At 40.1% G+C, this 17,435-nt stretch overlaps 3 protein-coding genes across 3 annotated transcripts; 2 read left to right on the top strand and 1 right to left on the bottom strand.

Moving 5' to 3' along the window:
- Nucleotides 1-441: 441 nt before the first annotated feature.
- c1galt1c1 (C1GALT1-specific chaperone 1) lies at nucleotides 442-3,243 on the top strand. The gene is made up of 2 exons (XM_030062129.1): nucleotides 442-681; nucleotides 987-3,243. Exon 2 carries the CDS (start codon nucleotides 1,002-1,004, stop codon nucleotides 1,959-1,961), a length of 960 nt encoding a protein of 319 aa, XP_029917989.1. The 5' UTR covers nucleotides 442-681; nucleotides 987-1,001; the 3' UTR covers nucleotides 1,962-3,243.
- A 465-nt stretch (nucleotides 3,244-3,708) lies between these two features.
- mcts1 (MCTS1 re-initiation and release factor) lies at nucleotides 3,709-6,668 on the bottom strand. The gene is made up of 6 exons (XM_030062130.1): nucleotides 6,472-6,668; nucleotides 5,498-5,650; nucleotides 5,300-5,397; nucleotides 4,231-4,364; nucleotides 3,910-3,977; nucleotides 3,709-3,820 (listed from the first exon to the last, which is right to left on the bottom strand). Exons 1-6 carry the CDS (start codon nucleotides 6,480-6,482, stop codon nucleotides 3,739-3,741), a joined length of 546 nt encoding a protein of 181 aa, XP_029917990.1. The 5' UTR covers nucleotides 6,483-6,668; the 3' UTR covers nucleotides 3,709-3,738.
- Nucleotides 6,669-8,227: 1,559 nt separating this feature from the next.
- On the top strand, nucleotides 8,228-17,307 carry cul4b (cullin 4B). Its single transcript, XM_030062833.1, has 20 exons — nucleotides 8,228-9,147; nucleotides 9,660-9,775; nucleotides 9,932-10,035; nucleotides 10,578-10,647; nucleotides 11,106-11,179; nucleotides 11,271-11,433; nucleotides 11,741-11,830; nucleotides 12,971-13,053; nucleotides 13,138-13,205; nucleotides 13,450-13,568; nucleotides 13,678-13,870; nucleotides 13,993-14,097; nucleotides 14,185-14,295; nucleotides 14,411-14,496; nucleotides 14,689-14,796; nucleotides 14,900-15,013; nucleotides 15,110-15,215; nucleotides 15,353-15,525; nucleotides 15,601-15,753; nucleotides 16,008-17,307. The coding sequence occupies exons 1-20, from the start codon at nucleotides 8,676-8,678 to the stop codon at nucleotides 16,101-16,103; spliced, it is 2,604 nt and encodes an 867-aa protein (XP_029918693.1). The 5' UTR covers nucleotides 8,228-8,675; the 3' UTR covers nucleotides 16,104-17,307.
- The last annotated feature ends 128 nt before the right edge of the window (nucleotides 17,308-17,435 follow it).

Raw genomic sequence — 17,435 nt, 5'->3', positions numbered from 1 at the left:
TCATAAATAAATAAATAAATAAATAAATGAATAAAATACTGTCCAAAATCTGAATTACAACATGTTCAAAGTTAAATCAAATACTTAATTTCTTATTACTTAATTTCTGGATTAGTCTATAAACAGGTTAAAGCTGAGTTTCCAGATGTTGTGAGAGAAACAAGCGATCGTTGCTGTCAAAAGAAGCCAAAAACAAATGAAAAGAAAAAGAAAAAGAAAGCGAGAAAGCGAGTTATGAGTTATCAGTTATGACCCCAACCTATCAGCACAGTATATTAGCATGGTGACAAGCAGTGCAGGTTAGTTTTATAGTTTATTTATAGTCTACAGTGAAATGTGTGTGTAAACCAGGCTATTCCTACACCTACGCCTATTAACTATGACACAGCTCGTGTTAAAAGTATTGGAACGAGACCCCAGTGGAGTCACGTGACTTTCGCAAGCGGATGTCGGTAGAGTGTGAGTGTGTGTGTATGTGCCTTTCTCTCTCTCGGTGTGTGTGTTTACCAGGCAGCTAGCTGAGCTAACTAATCCGACTGTTGGTGATCTCTCACCCAACAGGAAAAGTAGGGGAACAGGTTCAGGTTCACACACCCGGAAAAAAAGAAGAAGAAGAAGAAGAAGAGAGAGAAAAGAGCAGCGTCTTTTGAGCAGCAGCAGCAAACACTTTCTTCGACGAAGGTACACTGAACACATTTTATTTGTTTGCTGAGGTTAACTTGGCTGCTAACATGCTAACGGTGTAGAGGAGCTAAATGTTAATGTGGCGGCTAATGTTAACGTGCCAATACATTTAAACCTGAGCTGAGCATTGTTTATATTTATGCATCATGTTGTTGAGCTCAGAAATCAATTTCCTGTTTCTGTAGATGCAGTGTAGACACTTCCTGCGCCATATTACTGAGCATTAATTCTTCTATAGGTGTTTCTTGTAGGTTTGCCATTTTTATTCTGAGGTTAATCTATGTATTATGTGTGTTATTCAGTGACTGGCTGCCAAAATGCTGGCTGAGGGAAGCTCCTTCATGAAGGGGATGCTCCTGGGGGGCCTGTTCTGCTTGGTGCTGTCCCTCCTCGGCAGCTTCAGCCCCAGCTTTGAGTCCAACACCACCGAAGACCACCACCACCACCACCACGTCAAGGCGGCCAGCAAAGACGAGCTGAAACGCCTCACTGACACTCAGATGGATGAGCTGAGTCAACAAGTGCGAGTATATTGCGTCATCATGGTCCAGCCCAAGGTCCTGGTCTATTGGGCGACTGCCAAAGACACCTGGAGCAAACACTGCGATCAGGCTGTGTTCTACACCTCAGAGTCATCGAAAGCCCTCGACGCGGTAAACCTCAGTGAAAAAGATGACTGGACGAGGTTGCGCAAGGCTCTGAAGCATGCCTATGACAATGCTGGGGAGCTGCGCTGGTTCTTTTTGGCACGGCCCACCACGTTTGCCATTATTGAGAACCTCAAGTACCTCATACTCACTAAGGATCCCAGTGAACCCTTCTACATCGGCCATGCCATGAAGTCAGGGGAGCTCGACTACGTGGAGTATGAAAGTGGCATTGTTCTCAGCTACGAGGCGCTGAAAAGGCTTGTGCATGTCTTCCAGGATGAGGATAAATGTCCTGAAAGAGGGCGTGCCCTGTGGAAGCTGAGCGAAGAGAAGCAGCTGGCCATATGTCTGAAGTTTACCGGGGTGTTTGCAGAGAACGGAGAAGACTCACAAGGAAAGGGCCTGTTCAACAGCAAGAGCGTGGAGAGCCTGATATCAGACAGCCTGAGCAACAACCCCACAAATGTTGTGGAGGGCTGCTGCTCTGACATGGCCGTCACCTTCAGCGGGATGTCACCCAACCAAATGCAAGTCATGATGTTTGGTGTGTACAGACTTCGTCCCTATGGCCACGATTTCCACGACTCTTTAATATTTCACCCTCCTGAAGGCTCAGACAACGACTAGCGACACATTCGTTTTTACTGGACATGGTGTTTTAGAGACTCCTTCGGTGATGGCAAACTTGACGTTTGGGGAGCTTGTTTAATTATGCTGTTTGTAAAAATGGATGGATGGTAGGTGGGAATATCACTGTTGTGTATTCTCTACCTTTTGCACTTGGCACATTCAATGCCCCATCCCTTTGTGGTGTGGGTAAAACAAACAAGAGTGAATGTGCACTCCTTTGAATGAATTGCTTTCTCACAGCGTTGTGATTCCCTATTCATTATCTCCACACATAAAGAGATCAGCCTGTACAGCTGAATATACGGTGACATACCTCAGTGAGCAGGTGAGGTTTCAGTATGTACAGTGAAATCTTGAAGGGGCCAAATGAAGTTAATCAAAATCCTCACAACCATTTTAAAAGCAAAAAAGATGGCTGCTTCTCCGAATTTAATAAATTGACCTTTTACCCAACAACAGCAATATATTCAAAGGATTGTCGTCATTGTAATAAAACCTATCACTGATTTGATTTCTCTAGTTTTTGTTTTACCAAATCACCCCCTCTGTGAAGTAGTTACTTATAAAAGCTCCTTTCAGTAACTGGAATAAATAATGTTACATATCCTCTGTTATTACCACTAAGTTTACTAAGAGGTTGTGCGATTGAGAATAAAAGGAGTTTTGTAAATTTTATGTGGGACACAATATTAGTAGCTCCCCAGCTATGATGGTGAATAATCAGCCATGCATAATTGGAAGTGTTTTTTTTTTTTTTTTTCTTTAAGGGAATCTTTGTATAATCAAGGGACTATTTGGTTGAGCTGTATGGCTTTGAAAGTACCATGAATGTACACAGTTTCAGATTTACCATGGTGTTTTTTACCATGTTTGATTCTGCCTTGATTACTGGTTGCAATGCAGACCACTACGTTGTTGTGTCTTAACACACACGGATACTGTTGTATTACAAGATGTAGGACTCAAGTGAGCTGAATCGCTGCTGTCAGGTAGGGCATTCGTTCTTCTTCTCATTGTAACAAAGCCCGGTGGTCAGTAAGGCTGCTCGACACATAAACCCAGTCTGGGAGACATCAGAGTTTTAGCCACATACTGAATATTGACACAGACAGGAAAAGGCAGCATGACAGGTCTAAAAGTATTGTTGTCTGAATAGTTTCAATCTTCATCCTGCCACTCCTTCAGCTGCTGTGAACACCTACTGACTGTGTGGCCACTTGTCTAGCATATACATCTGAGCATACATGAAAACCTGATATTAAAATGTTGTCCTGAAATAAATTTCTGCACAATCCTGTTGTATGTAGTATTTGATTTCTATCCAGAGCCACCATGAAATGACCTCACATGACTTCTACCTCCTATAAAATAGACTCTTAGCGACACTGTCATGCACTAGTGGGTGTAAAATAACATTTGAACCAATAAAGCCTTCACAAATCTTTAAAACACAACGCATACACTTATACCTTCAAATAAAATTGTTTCTGATCACACTGCACTGCAAGTTTTCACATCCCAGACCTGTGTTGTACCAACCACACATTTTTAATCTGCAAAACACCAACTGAGTGTGAGACTTAAAGCCAGGTTTGTTTTTTTTTTTTTTTTTTTATTTGTGCATCATGGCGAATGATTCAAAGCCTCCAGCAAGTTACACAGCTAAGTCCATAGGTGTAAACAATTGACTGGCAGCTCATGCCTTGCTGTCAAGAGCTCCACGCTTTCCAGGGTGGGGGGTGGGGTGGGGGGTGTCTTATGGGTGCTGATGTCATCACTTATACGTCTTCATGTGCCACAATCCGTCATTAAGATAGTGAACGTTCTCGATCCCGATTCCCTTATTGACTTTTTCTCTGTTGACGAAACAGAAAAGCAGATTCAGATTTCTAGAGGCAACAACTGCACAACCTAAATTTCTGGGTCCATAAAACTTAGATCTTACATGCTCTCTGCAGACATCTTCATAACGCCAACACAAAGTGCATGTTGTTTTCCCTCTGCCATGATGGCCTGCAGCCGGTCGTTAAAGAAAACCTCACACAGGCATGGTACAACGTGCATACACAGTGTTTGCACATTTGGTGAAATTTATCCAGACATAATGGGAGAGCATCTGTCAAATCACACTGGAAGTTGACATCAATCATGTGAGACAGGAGAAAAAAAACAGTGACATGAACTGTGAGAACATTTTTTTTGCGTGTAAACCAATTTAAACAGCCGACAACAACTTTGGCATGCAGCTTGCTGGGTGAAAGGATACAACCACTGTGTCTGCAGCAGCCGGGTAGAGTTTAGCGCCGGGTGATGTCAGTCCGGGGCACATGATGTTGGCTCCGCTTAAGACAAATTTAATGGCCCCTTTGTCTACTTGCTGGTGTGGAAGAATGAAAGGATCTGAAATGCAAAGAAATGGAGGAGAAAAGAGGATTCTTTGTTAGAGTGAAGAAGTATGCAGCATTTATTAGGGCTGTGATGATACGCTTATCTCAAGATTCGATGTTGTCAAGATACTTGGGTATCGATTTGCTGTGAATTGCCATTCCACGTTACAATTTATTGTGATGTGTTCATGATGATCCTCTTCTCCTCTGTTCAGGAAAATCTCACCTTGACTTCATTTTATTCACACATCAGCATCTGAATGCTCTCGGTCTCTAGTTTGTGGTTGTAGTTTCATGAGAACAGGATTATCCTTGAGGTCACAATAGGTCATTTTATAAAACTTAAAAAAAAAAAAAAAATGATCTCACTACAATGAAACAGCTACTATGAGGGCTAACATCATCACACATGAATCAAATGTGGCTCACTGAATCCACAAGAGTCTCAGCTTTCCAGTCAAACCCAATTTTTGTAATTCCAAAACTGTTTAGGCCCCAGTATGCAGAAATACACCATTTTAGAATAACACACACACATTTGTACTGGATGCAAAAAACTGCATGGTTTTGGCCCCAAACTACATGGGATCAACATAAGGTGGGCACGTCGGCAAAGAGGAGACCTGTAGGAGACCAGAGAACCCATTTTCATCCAGATATGTGGAGGTCAGAGGTCAAAGCATTCCTTTGAAAATGACCATGCCAGATTTTCCCTCACCAAACTTAGAGTAATATTTAATCCCGTGGCTGACAACCTAGCATGACATGATTGATACCAACGGATTTCTTAGGTCGTGTAGTTCCGTCTGTACCTTTATATATCGATTTAGGAATCAATAAAATCTATTTTAAAAATTAATTGTGATACTTAAGTGAACCTGTTTTTTCCCACCTCCAGAATGTATGCACAAATACACCTGCCAACCAGTCAGCATTAGGCAATCTTACATTTATGCAGCAGTCTGAGAGTCGGGTAGAACGGTCCTTCTCTCTGTCTGAAGAAAAGAAGCTCTCCATTCACTGTCAGGATCTCAATGTGTTCATGGCTGTAGCGAGAAAAATGGCCAAAATGAGACCAAACAATACAAGGCGATGCACTACATATGAGGATGTCACATGTGAGAAAGACAAACTGAGAACGTATACCATCTCACTATTTTGACAGGGTCCTTTTTGGGCATAATGTGGTTGAGCCATGCCTCGATGTCGGGAAACTGGTCCAGCAGCTGATTTTTGATTCCTTTGATCACTGATGTTTTCAGCTGAATACAGTTGGACACGTTTTCCTTTTCATCAAATCTGAGAGGAGACACGGGAAAGCAAAGCAGCGTTACAAGCTGCTGTCGTGACTGCACATAATCCAAGCCAACACAAGAAATCATACTGCTCAGCCTCTACATTATACACAAATGACTGAGGATAGATTAACAGCATCATGAACTAAATGCAGCACAAAAACCTTGGATCACCCTCCACTTTCTTTATTACAAAGACACTATTTGATTTAACGTGAGGCTTACATACTAGACTAACACAAAAATGTCTATGACCAATAAAAACAAGTGTGTTGGACGGCTGACTTGAGCCTTAGATTAAACAAACACACACAAAACTCATTTTCATGTTGACTGTCTGACTGTCAAAGATTTTACTGACTAAATTCACTAAAGGAGGAGACAAACAAAAATCTGCTGAAATGCCATGGTGACAAACCCGGATTACATCCTCCTTTTCAAGATAATCTGTCTCCTCAGCGATTACACAGAGGCACCTCTGGTTTCTGTCCTTGTGTCCACACATGATGAACAGATTAGCATCGATGACAAAACAACACCACATGAATTAAACGATCATTTCTGGGGGTTTTGACTTTTGTTGTCAGCTATTACAACAAAGTTGACTTCTTCCGGTCGAGGACAACGCTTATCTTATCAACGCACAAATACAGTAAAAACATGGTGGAAACTTTAAAATGCCAATAATAATTTTATCTTATCTTGTTGCTTAGGCTAAAGTAGGAAACTAGAGTCTTAAAATGAAGCTAGCGACGGTTGGTAACCAGTTAGCCACCTAGCTAACGGCGGCTAACGTTACAACCGCAGCCGTTGACGCCGACGTACTTTTTAAACATCCTCGTTGGTCGCCGGTACCGCTGTGCCTCGGCTGTGTCACGGCTCGTCCGTCCTCACTGTGCGAGATCGACTGTGCTCAACAGAGATTAATAACAAAATGCAATTCATCTATCTCATCATTCAAGTGCAATTCCACGCTCGGTTCGCAGTGGAGGGCCGGGGTAACGTCATTTTACGACGGTTTGGGGACGTAATACGGCACGTCGGGTCCAATTCGATTATGAGTCACTTCCTTCCTTAACAACTACAACATAATCTTTACTTTTATTTTTTACAAAGATTTAAATCGCATTTAACTACTGTTTAAAACTCAGAAATCATAAATCAAAAATTACTTAGACATCTCAGATTTACAGACCCTGAAGTTTTTTTTGTTTCTTTCTTTCTTCTCTCCACATTGTTATTTGTTGTTAATTGTAAATCACTGTGATGTATTTTTTGTTATTTTTATACTGAAGTGTATTTACAGCAACATCTCTACTGAAAAATGTGTGTTGCCTTTATAATTCATGTACTTGACTTGACTTTGATCTAATAAAAGCAAGGAAAAAACTTCTTTAAGGAAAATTGTCATTTTGATTTAATCAGATTTCTTATTTTATTCTATTGTAACCATGCAAACGTCTTTTGTTAATACATGTATGCCTGGTTAGAGGACAAACGACTAAATACAATGCTGTTTTTTGGGGGGTCTGATACAAAGAATAGCAGAATACCCTAACAGTTTAATAATTTTGAGAGGTGTTATTTATTCACAAATCCAAATGTATAAATTTCTTTTGTTTACAGTCTTTGAAAGAGAAATGTTTACCCTCTTTTTTAATGGATGAATGAATGGATGTAATGCTATAACACTGACAGCATTAAAGCATTATTCAAGGAAATAGACACAGCTTTGTATACACGCCACCTTTTTTCCCCCCGTGTTGTCACTGTCTGATCTAATTCTGTTTATTTTCTTCACACATCATCATCCTGTCACCCTGCTTCTCTGTATGAACTGTGTGTAAGTGTGTATGAAATATCAATTCTTGTTCAAAAAAAAAAAAAAAAAAAAAAAAACTCAGATATATGTATAAACATACATCAGACAATTTTATCAATCAACAATTAATTATTAGCTCAGCAACACTGAAAGCTACAGACAGGTACAGGCCGGCCGACTGCATGGCACAATGTCAAGACTTCACCCTCTCACAGTTTATTTGGGTATCACACAAATACATGGAAAAGTAATTAAATAAAATGTTCGCAGTATTTTATTTATTATTATTTTTTTTTTTTACATTATTTTTTACACTAAGTATATTTTCAGTAACGTATGTAACATGTATACTTCATGGACTTGGATTTGAATCAAATAAAGGACAAAAAATAAATAAAAAGGAATTTGAAAAGCAGATAATTAACTAACTAACTAACTAACTAAATAAATAAATAAATGTCCGCATTATTTTTTTAATATTATTTTAGATTTAAGTAAATTTCGGTTTATATTATTTCATTTATGTATTTTATATTCTTTATATTTTATATTCTACTTCACAGACATGAGTTTACGCACATGAATAAACAAACAAACAAACGAACAAACAAACAAAAAATAACCACTATAAAATGTTCCCATGGTGTTGCCATGGCGCCATCACGCGGCTGGAACTGATTGAGACACGCGAACAGGGGGGGAAGAGAGGAGAGCTCGTGCAAAAAAGTACTTTTGCAGCAAGTACTTCCGGTGGGTCAGCGGCTCGGCGCTGCGGCTAAAAAAAAAAACAAAAAACAAATTTAATCGCGACTTTTCCCCCCGACAGCTGTTTATTGTCACGTGAGGCCAACTCGGTTGTACCCTCCGCTCGCGCACAATTAGCGTTAACGGACGTTGAAACGAACCGATTAACGGCAGCGTAGCAACAACGTGGTTGGAGCGAGAGGCGAAAAGAGGAAGCAATAGCCAACCATCTTTCTTCTGCCAGCAATAACAAGAAAGAGAGAGAGGGAGAGAGAGAGAGGGGCTAGGTACAAGTGTAGTTTGCAATTTATTGTCTTGTTTTATACTTGGAGAAAAGCACCGGGCGAAGCTCTCGAAAACCAGCTTGGAACGAAGCTTTAGCCGACACGGACCTCAGCCCCCGGCAAGCCTGGAAGTCAAGGATTAGAAGACTGGCTGTTAGAATTTGTATTCCCATTTTTTCATGTTTCCAACAGGTTTACCTTCCCCTAATCCCCCACCGCCAACCCAGGAGGCTAGAGCAGCGGCTTCTGATGTCAAAAACGACAGCGGCATCGCGGCTTCGAAGAAGAGGAAAATAAACAGTTCAGAGACTCGGGAAGAGATTGATACGATTTCCTCGTCTCCCAAAACCCTGAGTTATTCCTCCTCCACCACCACCACCACCTCCTCCTCTTCCTCCTCCTCCTCTTCTTCTTCCTGCTCTTCCACTTCGCAACACATCCAGAAGAAGTTGAGGTTTGAAGACTCAGTGGATTTCATTGGACTGGATGTGAAAATGGCTGAGGAGGCTGCTTCGTGCTCCAACAAGAGCAAAACTGTGTTCCTTCCCGGTGGCCACCACGCGAACGGACTGACCAAAACCGCAGGATCCAACACCTTCTCCAACAGCAAGCCCGGAGCCGCCAAGAAACTAGTCATCAAGAACTTCAAAGGTAGCCTGCAGGCCTGGGCTCAAGGCTCCTGTGGTGGCACCCAGTGTGACCAGCACAGCACAAGTGTTCAACCAGCACACAACATATTATTAAGCACTGTAGTGACTAGTAATTACTGTAATAACGTCAGAGTCAGATATACTTTGTTGACTGAACTGGGAAGTTACTCAAATTCTTAAGAGAAGAAGTAAATTAGAAGAAATATAAACATATCTGCCTTAGAAATTTGTGGGGAAAAATATGTAAAAAAGTGTACATTATGTCCACAAAATATTACAAAAATAAATACGAATTGGGCATATGTAAACAAAAAAAGTACCCATATACACAGAAATGTTGCACTGTTGAATTGCTGTCAAGTCCTACAAATATAAATTATTGTCTAGCATGTCACTTCAGATAGTCAGAAGCTGTTTTAAAATGTATGTACTATGCACCTGACACTGAATGTGATCCAGCAAGACCCTGCCAGTGAGACCTTTTTTCTGTTTTTTGTTTTGTTTTGCACACAGAAAAGCCCAAATTGCCTGAAAACTACATACAAGAGACCTGGCAGAAGCTGAAGGAGGCAGTAGAGGCCATACAGAACAGCACTTCAATCAAGTACAATCTAGAGGAGCTCTACCAGGTATGTTTTTTTTTTTTTTTTTTTTTTTTTTTTAAAAAAGGGGCTATCAGCCTCTCACAGCAGTCCTATCATAGTTTTCATGTTGTTCCTGAAAACCCCACAAAAAGTCCCTGGAACACGCAGGTGTTCTGACAGTTTTGGTTTTGCTCTTCGCAGGCTGTTGAGAACCTCTGCTCCCATAAGATATCTGCCAAGCTGTACAAACAGCTGAGGGCAGTGTGTGAAGACCACATCAAGGCACAAATCGATCAATTCAGAGAATATCCTTTCCAGTTTCTGTCTCTCCCTGTGTTTGTCTCAGCTTTTTACTCATTTGAGAAACCTCATGAATCAGGCATCATCATGATTAGGGCTGAACATTTATCAAATTATTGAAATCCCATCATGGCCAAGTGCAGTATCCAAATCACAGGAGCGATTCAGTCGTTTGATGAAGATGAAATGTGTGACAAAGTGCCATCGTAATTGAAGTATTGTGGCGGTGCAGCGATGCCCTGGCCTACAAATCGTTTTCTCCAGCTGTCAGAAAACATGTTTGTGTGATGCAGACCTCAGCAAAAATTTCGTCAAGTTAATCTCTCTTTCTGTGAAAATGAAAATTACGACACTACAGTTATCATTCTTGCGAAAATCATGAATCAAATTGTGATGGCTGTATCTGTCACAGTATTTGCAATGTGATTTTTTTTTTTTTTTTTTTTTTTAAACTATATCCTCAGCCCTAGCCATGATGTGCACAACTGTCACATAATAGTATGGCTGTTGATTGAAAGCCTGCTTGTGGCCTTAACACGATTCTCACGGATGCCCTGGACAGCGTGCTTTTCCTGAAGAAAATAGACAAGTGTTGGCAAGATCATTGCAGACAAATGGTAAGTTTTCTAGCCTTACTGAGTCAAGAAGGTGGTGTTATAACCCTTAAATGGCTGTATTATCATCACCTTAATGTACATGCAAATTGCGTGTTGTATGATTTGCATGGTTGCTTTGAGTCTATCCTGAGCATGTCTAAGAAAGAAGAGAATGCGGCTGGGCAAAATTTCAATATTATAATTTATAGTTTTTCATTAGGATCATATGTTGATATTGACACACAATTCTAATGTCCAAAGTGCTAAAAAAAAACAAGCAACTTATTTATTTAAATGACATGATTTATTGACATGATGTCATGCCTAACATTACCTTTTGATTCAGTGGGATGAACATTAAGCTGATTATTTAACATGCAGTGTTACGAGTCATATTTTGATATATATCAAAACAGAAAGAGTATTGTGATTTTGCCATTCATGTTATTTGTTAATGTTTCATTGTTGTCATTTCACAGATCATGATTAGGAGTATATTTTTGTTCTTGGACCGCACTTATGTTTTACAAAACTCAATGCTGCCATCAATCTGGTGAGTAATTCGCTCAGGATGTCATTGTGCAAAGTCACAGACAGATTTATTTTTTTGACTGGGTGCTGATCAGAAGCCTTCTGATGTGCAGGGACATGGGCCTGGAGCTGTTTAGGTTCTACATCATCAGTGACCTGAAGGTCCAGAGTAAAACCATCGATGGCATCCTGCTGCTCATTGAGAGGGAGCGCAATGGAGAGGCAATAGACCGCAGTCTGCTGAGGAGCCTACTGAGCATGCTCTCTGACCTGCAGGTAGCTCATCTTGCACCCTTTCATTTTTATTTTACTTCCCATCCCAGTGAACATCTCAACATGAGTAAGCTATGATGATAATCCACAGTGTGGTGACTTTAAGTGTGAAACTATATTTCAAAGGACCTTGTTTTAACCAAGATAACTGGGATTTCATCTTTGCCCTCCTCTCAATCTGTAGAAACAGGATTGTGTGCTTGGCAGCTTTGTTATTTGCGATTATCACCTACATAGGGGTTTGATGCGCTGTCACACCCTTCCTGAAAAATGACTTTAATGAAACCAATGTTCTCTTTGATGTTGACAGATTTATCAAGACTCCTTTGAGCAGCGCTTTTTGGAGGAAACTAATCGGCTGTATGCTGCAGAGGGACAGAGGCTGATGCAGGAGAGAGAGGTGATTTATGTGACCCTAATGTGTAGCTCCTACTCAAGGGAAAAAAAACACACTTTTAACATCACTAACAACAACCACTGGTGATCTACCTTGCATTTCTGTCCTTTTTTTTTGGTTTGGTGTGTATTTTTCTTATTTATGTGGAGAACTGGCCAAATGTTGACGATGTGACATCAAACTGAGATATTTCCAAAGCAACAACAATGGAGTTTAACATTAAAAATCAAGGTTTGGTGTCAGTCCCTTAAAAATCAACATTCTGTATCAAGGTTCACCAATCATACAGGGAGATTAAAGAAGAGGCACTGACACCAAGTTTTTGTTTTTACCAATAGTAGCCTCGATTAGCCACACTGTGCTGGCAGCCACAAGACATGTTGTTTTTTGAGGTAGGAATGTGACTTGATTTTTCTTGACATGACTGACAAGCTCAGTCCTACATAAACCTGGAGTAGATGGGGCAGGTTGAGGAAAAAACTGCTACACAAAAGTAAATTACAATCCTTACCACAAAATATCTTGAGGAATGCAGTGAGCAAAACAGATTATTAATTTTTAACAATGTAAAGAGTCTCCAAGGGTAAATTTTTCCTTTCCTTCAAAGCCTCAAACTGTAATTGCGGCATGATCCCTCTGCTGGAAAACAGTCAGCTCACAACTGGCATTTCTATTTAACCTACTCTGTCTTTATTGTATAGTTTTTATACAAGAAATGACATAAGTGACAACTTAGAGTTAATGTGTTTTCTGAGGCGGTTAAACATCTTTGTCATGTTTCTAAACGTCGGGATAATATACACTTATATTCATTTAGGTAAACTCTTCAACAATATATATGTATAATCAAGATTTGGTTGTGGAAATAAACTACTAATTGTATCTTTGATCTTCTTGCTGTTGTAATAGACTTTATACACATCAGCTGCTTTAACTAAGATGTTTTTAACCATGAAGGAAATGTAGTCCTCTGTAACTACCCATAAACAGATACAGTAAGAAATAGGGTTTGAGTTTCAAAAGGACACAATATTGTTCTCTATTGAAATTTATTTTCAATTCTTGCAGAGCAGTGTGGTATGAATCAAACTTTAACTGCTGTTTTTTTTTTCTTTTGTCTTTTTCTTTTGTTTTGTTTTTCAGGTGCCAGAATATCTCCATCATGTAAACAAACGCTTGGAGGAGGAGGCTGACAGAGTCATTACATATCTAGACCAGAGCACACAGTGAGTATCGGCCTCTAGTACTAAGTTTGCAATCAAACACTGAATGAAGACTCTTTGGTCACTCATACTTTTTGTTTCTCTCAGAAAACCACTCATTGCTACTGTGGAAAAGCAGTTGCTGGGTGAACATCTCACTGCAACTCTGCAAAAAGGTATATTACCATAAATCTTGTATATAAATCTACGAATAAATTGGATTATGGTAGTAAAATAAATACTTATTATGCAAATGGTGTGTTGGAATCTCATGTTCAAATTGTATGATGTTCCTGTGTTATTTCTCAAGCAGCAAAGGCTACATTCTGGGTATTGAAATTGTGATGCTTGAGAAAACATTTACAGTTTGGCAGTATGCACATATATAACCTAAGATTTTCTGCTGTTTGAAACTCCCAGGGTTGACTCACCTGCTGGATGAGAACAGAATCCAAGATCTGTCTCTGCTCTATCAGCTGTTCAGTCGTGTGCGAGGCGGTGTTCAAGTCCTTCTGCAGCACTGGATAGAGTACATCAAGGTACGCCAGCAATCTGTGAGCTAGAGCAGTTTTGAAAAAGTTCATGCTGGTTGGTCTAATTTGAATTTTTTTTTTTTTTTCCTCAATGTCTTGGCACTCATCATTTAAGGCTTTTGGGAGCACAATCGTAATCAACCCAGAAAAAGACAAGACAATGGTGCAGGAGTTATTGGACTTCAAAGACAAGGTGGATCACGTCATTGATGTCTGCTTCATGAAAAATGAGAAGTTTGTCAACGCCATGAAAGAGGCCTTCGAAACATTCATCAACAAAAGGCCAAATAAGCCTGCAGAGCTCATTGGTTTGTGAACACATAATTTTCCCCACTCAGAATTCCCCATTCAGTGTCAATCAATATGCATATTATCCTAATCACTGTGTAAATAAAGTGTAGTCCAATCCTAAATGTGCCTTTATTTACAGCAAAACACGTGGATTCAAAGCTGAGGGCAGGAAACAAAGAGGCAACAGACGAAGAACTGGAGAAGATGCTCGATAAGATCATGATCATTTTCAGATTCATCTATGGTATTGTCTTCCATGATGTTTGTTTAAGTTTAACTTCTTCTCCTTTTTGGGTGATCTTGATACATTAATTTTCATGTATCCTTTTAGGAAAAGATGTTTTTGAGGCCTTTTACAAGAAAGATCTGGCCAAGAGGTTGCTGGTGGGAAAGAGCGCCTCCGTTGATGCTGAAAAATCAATGTTATCAAAGCTGAAGCATGGTTAGTGCATTCCATCCTTCTGTCACTGGTTAACACTCACACACTCAAAGCTGATGGTTAATCCTGAAACTGACACCAGTGTAATGACATGCAATGTTTTTTTAAATTTATTCAGAATGTGGAGCAGCGTTCACCAGCAAGCTGGAAGGCATGTTCAAGGATATGGAGCTTTCTAAAGACATCATGGTGCAGTTCAAACAGGTAACGACAATACTGATTAAAATCTGCACGAATATCCTTGTGGCTTGAATTTTTATGCTTGATTCTTATGGCAGTGAGGTTATAGAGTGCACTTCCTTTGTCTTGTAGTGAAGGCCTAGAGAGAATAGTTAGATTTGTGTAAGATGTGACACATAATTGGATGTTGCACGTGTCTAATTTGTCTCCTGATAGTATATGCAGTGCCAAAATATTCCTGGCAACATTGAGCTGACGGTTAACATCCTCACCATGGGTTACTGGCCAACCTATGTCCCGATGGAAGTTCACCTTCCCCCTGAGGTTAGTGCTTAGCAAATACTGATATTACAGATCCTGTTGTATTCTTAACATGCTATGCAGTAAAAACACCCGTTGATTTGTAACACCTGGTGTCTTTGTCCAGATGGTGCGACTGCAGGAGATCTTCAAGACCTTCTACCTGGGCAAACACAGTGGCAGGAAGCTCCAGTGGCAATCAACACTAGGCCATTGTGTCTTAAAAGCTGAATTTAAAGAGGTGGACAACTGATTTTCTGTCTCGTACCAACCAGTGAAGCTTAAACAAAAAAGCTTAAAATAATCAAACTCATTATTTATTGTTTTCTCACAACAGGGAAAGAAGGAGCTGCAGGTGTCCCTTTTCCAAACGCTGGTGCTACTAATGTTTAACGAAGGAGAGGAATTCACCCTGGACGAGATCAAACTGGCAACAGGGATAGGTTTGTAACAATCACTTACAAGGTTTGGCTCAGTGTAACACTAAAATGTTGCTAAAAACACAAGGGTTACCAAGGAATTGTCATTCAGCAGGCACTGACCTAAAACTATATTTGTTTGTGTACCTGTGAACTTTCAGAGGACAGTGAGCTGCGACGGACTCTGCAGTCACTGGCATGTGGAAAGGCACGCGTCCTCACCAAACTCCCAAAGAGCAAAGATGTGGAGGACGGGGACAAGTTCGCCTGCAACGACGACTTCAAACACAAGCTCTTCAGGATCAAAATAAACCAGATCCAGATGAAAGAAACGGTACAACTATTACCTCACATACATTTCCTCAGTTCAAAATCTTCAAGGTGTTTAGAGTGATTGTCATTTTTCTAGGTGGAGGAGCAAGCCAGCACCACAGAAAGGGTCTTTCAGGATCGTCAGTATCAGATCGATGCCGCCATTGTTCGGATCATGAAAATGAGGAAGACCCTGAGCCATAACCTCTTGGTGTCTGAAGTGTACAACCAGCTCAAGTTCCCTGTCAAGGTAAGTGAAGCAGCCACATACTGATCTTATGAATTTTCCTTATGAAAAGTCTTCCATTAATGTGTATGGAAGTGAGTTTGAATTCCATATTATAGTTTCATCCATTCAAAAGCAACTGTTTAGGTTGTTCAGGAGATGCAAAATTCCCCAAATCATAGGTACAGGACAAACATTTTAGGAAATATAATACCAAGGCTTGCTATGATGTTGCTTTGCATGCGACACTGTTAATCCCCCTCTGTCCTCCCACTCAGCCTGCTGACTTGAAGAAGAGAATAGAGAGTCTCATCGACAGGGACTATATGGAGCGAGACAAGGAGAACCCCAACCAGTACAACTATGTGGCTTAGAGAGAGAGAGAGAGAGAGAGAGAGTGAGAGAGAGAAAGAGAGGCACATGGTCCAGTCAGGCTGACAGCTTCTCTGAGTGATCGGTCTCCAATCTTTTGCTCCGGTGGATGTTACCATTATCCTCTTCAACCCAGCGACCGACAAGTGAATGGATACTGCTCCACGGGGTTTTTTTGTCAGGGGTCTTGTGATCCTGTGGACTGCATGCCCATTAAAAAGAGAATATTGTCCATGTTTCTCAGTGCCTCTGAGAGAATTGGGCTACTTTGGACATAAAAGAAGACAAGCCAATGTTGTTGTTCTGTTTGCTCTTTTTTTATGGAGAGGAGAGAAATATTTATTTTCAAACTTAGATTCTTTCTTTGTCCATAGTTTGAGTCATTCTGCTCCTTGTTATCGAGTCACTTTTTTTTTTTTTTTTTTTTTTTTAGTTCACTCTGTATTCTAAGCAAATACTCACACACCTAACAATGCTCTAAATGTACAATGTGTTGGAAAGAAAAAGGGGGGAGGGAAAACGATTAAATTGATGCTTGTTTTTTCAATCAGTGTCAAATGTGAGACCAATGGATTAACACTCATCATAGGGATTTGATATCGGGGTGGTTTCAGTGTCAAATGCGTGCTGCTGCAGCAAAGATTTACAATTTTCAAGGCTATGTCGCCATCATAGCCATGTGTATTGTCAAGAACACACAAACTGTGGAATATACTATTAGATAAATGATGCCAGACTGACAGTATGTGCCAAAAAAGCACTTCTTTTTTGTAATAGGGTGTATTCATGCTGCTAAAACAATTCAATTGTACATGTATATGCATTTAGTTTCTCCTTTGCTCTCATTGTACGTTTTTGTACATACTTCACAACAGTGTCATTTTAAATTATCCGATTCGACAGGCACCTGCTTTTTAGGTTTTTGTTAACCCTTTAGTATAGTATCAACTAAAAGCACAATGACTTCAGAACCATTTGTTTTTTCCCCCCTCATGTTCCCAAGTATAATATCACACACTATACTCTTTGTAAAGCTCCTAGTGGGGTTTACAGGCCTTGCTTCAAAAGAAAGGGGGTGAATGGGAGTCGATTGTCTCAACCAGATGAGTGTTGATTGAGAAAAATCATGCTTGACTAGACTTTATGCCCTGTGTCTGTATGAGTCTTAGGTTTATTGCTTCAGATTAAAATAACTGTTTCAATCGGTTTTCTTTTTTTTTTCTTTTTTCTTTTTTTTTTTAATCATTCGTTTCAACGTAAATTTCGGTGCACTTCTCTCGACTCATCGTCTCGCTTGTCTGTTTTCTTGCCTGAACTTTGACATTGAGTAGTTG

Source organism: Myripristis murdjan, chromosome 10 (assembly GCF_902150065.1).
Source record: "Myripristis murdjan chromosome 10, fMyrMur1.1, whole genome shotgun sequence".
NCBI lineage: Eukaryota > Metazoa > Chordata > Actinopteri > Holocentriformes > Holocentridae > Myripristis > Myripristis murdjan.
This window is presented reverse-complemented; position numbering and strand designations above follow the sequence as displayed.